Genomic DNA, 9042 nt, shown 5'->3' on the forward strand with positions numbered 1-9042 from the left:
TTAGTTCCTATATCACCATCACAATTTCTCTCCTCAATGCAGTGAGGCTGGATAATTAGTAAATTGGTAACATGGCACCCCACTCCAGTACTCTTGCCTGGAAAATCCCATGGACGGGGGAGCCTAGTAGGCTGCAGTCCATGGGGTCTCTAAGAGTCGGACACGACTGAACGACTTCACTTTCACTTTTCACTTTCATGCATTGGAGAAGAAATGGCAACCCACTCTGCTGTTCTTGCCTGGAGAAACCCAGGGACGGGGGAGCCTGGCGGGCTGCTGTCTATGGGGTCACACAGAGTCGGACACGTAGCAGCAGTAGCAGCAGCCTTTATGGAACAGTCTGTGGAAGCCTTATATCCTGTTCTTATAAGCACCTCTAATTTGGGCTGATTTGGGTGGCCTGGTGTTGTTATTGGACACTGTTTCTGATTTTCTTGTCACTCAGTGAGCGATACTTCATCACTCTTTGGCATTAGTCGATCCCCCTGATCTGTGTGCACCTAGTGACTCCACTCCTGGCCTCTCCTTGCTGTGTGTAAACATTAAAACTAGGTAATTTATTTTAACTGGAGAATAATTACCTTAAAATGTTTGTGGGTTAGTCACTCAGTCGAGTCCAACTCTTTGTGGCCGCATGGTCTGTAGTGCACCAGGCTCCTCTGTCCATGGGATTCTCCAGGACAGAATACTGGAGTGGGCTGCCATTTCTGTCTCCAGGGGATCTTTCTGGCCCAGGAATTTAAGCCAGGTCTCCCTCATTGCAGGCAGATTCTTTACTGGCTGAGTCACTAGGGAAGCCCTTTACTTTAAAATGTTGTGATGGTTTTTGCCATACTTCAGCATGAATTGGCTGTAGGAATACATGCGTCCCCTCCCTCCTGAACCCCCCTCCTACCTCCCTTCCCACCCTATCCCGCTTGGTCAGATGTTACTTCACATCTCCCACAGAATACATTTTACATTTCTGGTGGTGAGAACTTCAGGTGCAGTGCCTGGCCATCAGGGGAGAAGGTTTTGGGAAGGAGGAGAGAGGCTTCTGATGCCTTTAAATTCCTGCCAAAGGGAGGATGTCTCAGCACATCTGCCCTGACTCTACTCCATGGTTAAGAGTTTGCGTGTGATCTCTCCCACAGAAATAGCCTTGGCTTCCATAATAAATAGTATCCTTCAACCTCAACTGCAATTTGCTCACATCTGGAGACCAGAAGCCTTACCATGGCGTCTGCCACAATTACATGAGCAGGTGTAAAACCTTTCTGTTTGTTAGCGGTTGATTTGCTCATCATTTTTATTGAAGGATCATTGACTAGGGACAAGGCCATTACTAACACAAAGGTAAGAATTCACAGAACACAGTAAGTAGAAAAAATAAAAGGCAATTGCCTTCCAGAATTTCTGGGAAGTGAATTAAAACTTGGCTGTTTTCTTAATAGATACAGGTCCTCTCAACCATCATCTAATGACCACTATGCAGTGATCATAGTTACTTCTATGCAAGATGTGAGATGGTTGCCTTTTCTAAACATTGCCCTCCACTTTTGAAGATACAGGATACTTACTTCTGGATTATTCCTAACTGAGGTGAAAGCTACAGTAATGGTTATAGGGATCCCCATGGACATATTTACCAGTCTACAATACACTATTCCTTTCCTATTCCTTAAAAAGTGCTGTTGTCTAGATTTTTATCTTTTGAAGCTTGGGGTATTGAAGAAGGGGAGAAAGAGAAAAGCTAATGAATTCAGCTATTCCCTGATGGCTCAGAGATAAAGAATTTGCCTGCAATGCAGAAGACTTGGGCTTGATTCCTGAATCAGGAAGATCCCCTGGAGAAGGAAATGGCAGCCCACTCCAGTATCCTTGCCTGGGAAATCCCATGGATGGAGGAGCCTGGAGGGCCATAGTTCATAGGATTTCAAAAGAACTGGACAAGACTGAGTGACTAAATAACAACAAAACAACAAATTGGCTTTACGTTATCAGATCTTGTCCAGGAATGCTTCAGTCAATTTGGTAGTGATTTTGAACTAACACACCTGTTCCACATCTCCCTAAAGGCAGAGATTCAGGCAGGAGGAGCAGATTGTGGATTGTGAATGTGGGCGAGGATATAATTACCTTCAAAATGAAACCACTAGGTGGCATTTCAGGGGGCTCCTAAGAGCTCTGGTCCTTGATGTCTTAGCCCAGAAAGAATTCACCAAGAAGCAAACTGATAGATAAGAAGTGATTTATTAGAATAGGATACTTGTGAGGCTTATGAGTGGGTGGACAAGAGGGTGCTGCCCCAAGAACTTAGAGGGCTACCATTTTACAATCAGAGGAAAAAGTGAAGAGGGGGAAAAGACTACTTTCTTCCTCATTCTTGAGTAGACGTTGTGCTTCCAACATCAGCTCCTCCTCCAAGTTGGGTTGGGGGGTTTTCTTGTCTCTACATGGTCAAGCCAGAACTGTCATGGCACAATGGAAAATTATTTCAGGTTTCAGTATAATGAGGATCTTTACTTTGAAATGTCACTTTTCCATAATTTTTCATCTATGTAGAGAGCATATCCGAGGAGTCATTAATTTACTGAGCTCACTGGGCAGAATGTGGGTCTCATGACACCATTGTTTTGTTGTTTTGGGTCATGTCTCATGCTTCTGCTGCATGATTTTTTTTTCGCTAAGCATGCCTGCTGTTTTATGGTTAAGCAAACATGCTTTCTTGAGTAATCATCAACTAACAGGGTTTACTACACTTTTTCTTTACTTAAAATTCTGTAGTGGGATGAACTATATAATTACCTACTTTGTGCCTATCAAAAACATACTTTCTGGAAGAATACAAGTTTATTCCAATGCTGCTGTCTTTTATGAATACATAGTTGAAGTTCCACACTGGAAATGACTTTCAGAATCACCCAAGAAAACATACATTATAATTTTATAGTCACAATGTGTATCTGACCCACTGAAGATGCTATTCAGTTTGGTTTTTATCCAACTCACTGGACTGGGTCCCAAAATAACCACACTTTCTTGGAGATAAAGACTTGTTTTCAGTGAGGATAACCAAAAGAAAGAGCCTAGTGAGAGCAAGTTAGAAGAAGGGGTGATCTGAGTAAGGCTATATGGGAAGAATTAGCACGTAGCTACTAAAAGGAACTTTAGCTACTAAAGGTAGCTACTTTAAGGCATATTTTTCATATCTTGAGCACTGATAGATTGAACATAAAATCCTCATGTTTCATATCTCCATCTGGAATAGCAAAAGGGTAGAATATGTTTGCCAAAATGTACAGATGGTCTTGAAATACCAATAAAGCATGTAATTTAAATCTAAGTGGGGCACATTGTTTACTTAAGAAAAACCAGTCCTATGTAGGGGCTTCCCAGGTGGCACCAGTGGTAAAGAACCTACCTGCAATGCAAGAGTGCTGGTTCAGTCCCTGGGTTGGGAAGATCCCCTGGAGAAGGAAATGGCAACGCACTCCAGCATTCTTGCCTGGGAAATCCCATGGACAGAGAAGCATGGCAGACAGCAGTCTATGGGTGACAAAGAGTCAAACATGACTGAACACGCATGTATTAGTCCTATTTAAGTCATTCTCTAGTGCCTCCTTTGAGCAGGCCTTTATCTTAAAAGACTCTTGTGTGTTAATTGATCAGGTACTTTGGTTCAGAGGATGAAGAATGTCACATACCTTATATTGCAGTCAACAAGACATCAGACACTGCAGCCACCCCCTGAGGGGATTCAGGATAGAGAAAAACAAGATACCGTCCCAAAATGTTGTTCAGTTACTCTCAGTTGTGTCTGACTCTTTGCGACCCCATGGACTGTAGCATGCCAGGCTTGCCTGTCCTTCACTATCTCCCAGAGTTTGATCAAACTCATGTCCATTGAGTTGATGATGCCATCCAACCATCTCATTCTCTGTTGCCCCCTTCTCGTCCTTCCCTCAGTCTTTCCTAGCATCAGAGTCTTTTCCAGTGAATTGGCTCTTTGGATCAGGTGGCCAAAGTATTGGAACTTCAGCTTCAGCATCAGCCCTTCTAATGAGTATTCAGGGTTGATTTCCTTTAGGATTGACTGGTTTGATCTCTTTGCTGTCCAAGGAGCTCTCAAGAGTCGTCTCCAGCAGCACAGTTCGAAAGCATCAATTCTTCAGATAGCTGAGGTGCATATCAAAGGAATGATTTCACTGTGCCCAGACTCTTACATCTTCCCATATGTAGAAAAGTGTTAAATTCATTCACTTGAGATATTTGGTTTTCTTTAATTAACAATTATCCTTTGATAGTCTGACTACCTGGTTTTTATTGCAAAACTCCCATGCATCCTGGATCCTCCCTTACCTCTTTGAAGCAGTCTCTCAGAGCTCTCTGAGAGGCTGTCTTCTGGGCTTAAGCCCTCAGGAAGTCCACTGGATAAAACATAATTATCAACTGAAAAAAAAAGAAAGCATGTAACTTAATGTGATGACTTTTTAAGAGTCACGTCCTTTGGAAAGGGCTTCCCAAGTGGCGCTAGTGGTAAAGAACCCACCTACCAATGCAGATATAAGAGATTTGAGTTTGACCCCAGGTTGGGAAGATCCCCTGGAGGAGGGCATGACAACACACTCCAGTATTCTTGCTTGAAGAATCCTATGGACAGAGGAGCCTGGTGGGCTATAGTCCATAGGGTCGAAAAGAGTAGGACACAACTGAAGTGACTTGGCACATGTAGCTCGCATATCATTTGGAAAACTGGGATCAGGCGTTTTGACATCGAACCCAGTAAATCTCCCTTTCCCCCCAAGCCTTAGTGGGTATTACATTTTCTTTTAGTAGATTTCCTTCCACTAGAGTAGAAGTGACCTTTGGTTCTTTGATAGAGAACAGACTTTTAATTCTTGGTCAATTATAATTTAGGAGGTGATATTGCCTAGTAGTGCATTCAATTGCACTCAATCCTTTTGTGCATCATTGCATCTCGCAGTGAGAAGATTGGAAGAGGGAGATAGTGTGAAGGAGAGAGCAAGGCCATTGGAATCAGAGAAGTGGGGGTTGTAATGCTGGCTCCACACGCAAGAGCTCTGTGACCTTGAACAACCTCTCAAAGGTTTGGCATCCTCATTTGCAAACCCTGCAGTGTTATGTGTGGACTTAAAGAGACAGTATAAATAAGGTGCTCAGCACAGTGGGTTCTCAGTAAGCAGAAGCCATTCTAACAACATGAGAAATGGATATTTCCTGCCATATCAGTAAACAAAGGGTGTCATAATCTTCAATGATTGCAGCCACCACCGTTGGTGAGCTGTTGAACCCTGAAGGAAGTCAGGAAAGAAAGAATACCTGCCATCTAGCCATCAGACTGCAGCCATTCCCCTCGATGAGCCCTGAGGAAACTCAGGATGTGAAATCACAGGATACTGGCCCCAGAGAGCTGGGATGCATATCAAAGGAATGATTTCTGTGAGCCCAGACTCTTGCATCTTCTCATACACAGGAAACTACTAAATTCCTTAACTTGGGATATCTGGTTTTCCTTTAACAATTATCTTTTGATGTTCAGACTACCTGTCCGTTGTTGCAAAATTTATGTATAACCTGGCTCCCTGCCTTGCCTCCTCAAAGCAGTTCTCTCAGAGTTACTTGAGATGGTGTATCCCAGGCCTGAAGTCCTAAAAATTCCTGCTGAATAAAACATAACCCTCAACTTTTAGGTTCTGAGTATTTTAAAGTCAACAAATGTCATACTATGTACAAGTACAGAGTAAAATCTTCCTGAAGAGTAGGTGCTCCCAAGATGTTAGTTTTCTTAATGTTCTGTGAACATTGAGTAATAACAGAAATGGAGCCTGGGGGCTTCCTGAAGCCCCCTAGGAAGAGGGTAGAATTGCCTCCACCTGGCAAAGGGGCCTTGGACAAGATGGCCTCATAATCCTTTCCGATCTCAGCTTCCAGGATTCCCTACTGAATAGTCTGCTTTTTCTCACAGAGTCTCTACTGAGCATGACATAGATGAGCCACTGACCTTTCCTTGTGTAGGAGAAGAAGTGCCCCCAACTCTGGAGGACAGGACATAGCTATCACTAACTCTATAGCCCATGAGTGAGTGCTGCTGTTGGAAAGATATGGGTGGGTCACTTTGAAGCTTTTCCTTAACCAACCAGCATGATTGTTGATGAGTCCTGACTTAGCAAGAAGCCCAAGTAAAACATTTTATGAGGTAAAGGACTCGCGTGAGGTGGCTAAATAACATGGAAAAATTGGTAGAGAGGGTAAAAGAGGGTAACGCTAAGCGTGGCTACCACACCCACCACTGGCAGAATATAAAGAGCTGGAGAAGACCAGGGCTTACACCACAGAAAGGAACCAGGCTTAGAAACAGACCTTCAGAGCTCTGCTCCCTCCAGCACCATGTCTTACAGCTGCTGCCTGCCCAACCTGAGCTTCCGCTCCAGCTGCTCCTCCAGGCCCTGCGTGCCCCCCAGCTGCTGTGGCACCACCCTGCCCGGGGCCTGCAACATCCCCGCCAATGTGGGCAGCTGCAACTGGTTCTGCGAGGGCTCCTTCAATGGCAGCGAGAAGGAGACCATGCAGTTCCTGAACGACCGTCTGGCCAGCTACCTGGAGAAGGTGCGGCAGCTGGAGCGGGAGAACGCGGAGCTGGAGAGCCGCATCCTGGAGCGGAGCCAGCAGCAGGAGCCCCTCGTGTGCCCCAACTACCAGTCCTACTTCCGGACCATCGAGGAGCTCCAGCAGAAGGTGAGGGGGTGGGCACTGCCAACTGATGAGCTGCCAGTTGAAGAACTACTTATCTAAATTTGACAGACCTACTTCCAAGTGGATTTAAGTTTGGTCAAACCTAATGTTGAAAATGATAAGGACAGAGACATAGAAGTCACTGGCTCACATAAGACACATCATGTCATCCTAGAGAATCGATGTGGGATGCCCCAGGAAGGAGAGGTACAGACAGGGGAGAGGGTAAGGCATTAGACCAAAGTCATAGCAACCTAACACTACTTCTTGTTTAAAACCAGACTGACTGATGCTTTAGTCCTATTATGGTATTCTGGTCTTGTTTTCCGAGCCTATAGCATTAAAAGGGGCTTCCCAGGTAACTCTAGTGGTAGAGAACCGGCCGGCCAATGCAGGAGATGTAAGAGACGTGGGCTGGATCCCTGGGTTGGGACGATCCCTTGGAGAAGGAAATGGCAACCCATTCCAGTATTCTTGCCTGGAAAATTCCATGGACAGAGGAGCCTGGCAGGCTATAGTCCATAGGGTTGCAAAGAGTTGGACACAACTGAAATGACTTTAGCATACAAGCATGGAGCATGCATAGCATTAAAACATAATAATATGCACCTGAATTATTTCTTGGAGCTAGGAATTTCCTGCGTGAATCCTTAGATATTTCAAGATATAACAAGACAGTGTGTCTATAACAAAGTAAAAGAGCCACCAGCTCCAAAATCCTCCCTAGTATACACAGAGCGGGCTTGCATACACATGAGAATTCAGGGTCAAAAATATGGGAGTAGAAGTGGGATAAGTACAGAGTGAACGTAGAAGTGGGGCTTAATGCATCGTGTAGGTCAGGGAGGGCTTCTCAGAAGAGGCACTATCTGAGAATGGTTTGAAGGATGAAGAGGAGTTTATATTCAATTGCACAAGCCCTTGATTCTCTGACAGAATTAACTGTCCACCATTCAGTAGTTCTGGCAAAGTGAGTGTCAGAAAGGCGGTGTGGGATTTGAAGATCGTGCACTGATTTCTGCACATTTAGTGAGAATGAGGCACAGTGCTGGAACAAGGGATAAAGTACTGAGTGAGACAGTCTCTTTCCTTCAGGAGGTCACAGTGTAATAGGGGAGATAGGAAACAAATAACCACAGTGAAGGTGATTAGATGTGTAACTGGCTAGGTGCAGTTACTGTGGGAGCACCAGGAAGAAGTGACTCCTGCAGGAACTGGGGAAGGAAGGGGAATGTGGCTTACGTAGAGGGTCTTGCTAGGTGGGTGAAGGCATCCAGGCATTCCAAGTAGAGGCAGAAGCTTTGTGCAAAAGCTTTGTCCAGGGCAATGTGAGGGGAGAGTGGAGAGTGGTCAGCAGGGCTGGAATGGTGGTGTGTGAGCATAGGATAACCAACTTGTCTTTGTTTGCTTGGGTTTTTTTGGGGTTTAGCACCCCACCTCCCACTAAGCAAACACGAACACTATGAGAGATTTGGTTCCCAGTATGTTCAGTTACTGCAGGAAACAAGAGGCAGACCAAGAAGAGAAGAATTTACGACAAAAGACACATTTTCTCTTGACTGTTTTAGTTTTGAAATGATCAGTTCTATTAATGAATCCTCCCCTTATCCTCAAACTGAGAATGTGAGAAGACTTGAAGCTTTTTGGAAGGAATATCTGTTTGAAAGAAAATAGTTTTAAATTTTAAGTTATGAGACATTCATTCTTACTACAACTGATTTCACAATTAATCCTGTGCCCAGATCCTGGCCAACAAGGCAGAGAATGCTAGGCTGGTGGTGCAGATCGACAACGCCAAGCTGGCTGCAGATGACTTCAGGACCAAGTAAGATTTCTCTAATGATCAGACCAATTTAGTAATGGACAGGCTGAGTTGCAAAGTGATGAACTCTGTCCTGGAAGCATGCAAGCAGAAGCTGTCTACGATCATAGTGGGAGGTTTCTTGCATTCAGTGAGTTAGGTTAACTGTCAGTCTCCTCACTGGAAGCAAGCATTCTGTGTTTTAAATTTAGTTTGAAGGAGCTCAAGCAGTCATCTATTCACTCTCTTTTTCAACTTAACATCTGGATCAACTTTAAAAGTATATTCCACACAAGTCTCTTAATACAGTTGAGTTATGATCAGCCCATTGGAAAAAGTTAAATGACACAATGAGAGCCAAAATTCATTTCAGAGAATCCATCAGTTTTTCTAGGTATGACCATTATAATCGTCAAGAATCCATTGCATTTTTATGAGACTTTATAGTTTGCAATGTGATTCTACCTATATCATTTTTTCATCTTTGGGCCAACCTGACGCATTTT

At 44.1% G+C, this 9042-nt stretch overlaps 1 protein-coding gene across 1 annotated transcript in view; it reads left to right on the forward strand.

Moving 5' to 3' along the window:
* The first annotated feature begins 6387 nt into the window (after positions 1-6387).
* Positions 6388-9042, forward strand: part of LOC104990472 (keratin, type I microfibrillar 48 kDa, component 8C-1-like) — a 6227-nt gene continuing 3572 nt past the window's right edge. The window contains exons 1-2 of the mRNA XM_010842554.1: positions 6388-6738; positions 8478-8560. Of these exons, the coding sequence (XP_010840856.1) occupies positions 6391-6738; positions 8478-8560 (431 nt within the window). The 5' untranslated portion in view covers positions 6388-6390. The remainder of the gene's footprint in view (positions 6739-8477; positions 8561-9042) is intronic.

The sequence above is a fragment of the Bison bison genome, unplaced genomic scaffold, assembly GCF_000754665.1.
Source record: "Bison bison bison isolate TAMUID 2011002044 unplaced genomic scaffold, Bison_UMD1.0 scf7180017864180, whole genome shotgun sequence".
Taxonomy (NCBI): Eukaryota; Metazoa; Chordata; class Mammalia; order Artiodactyla; family Bovidae; genus Bison; species Bison bison.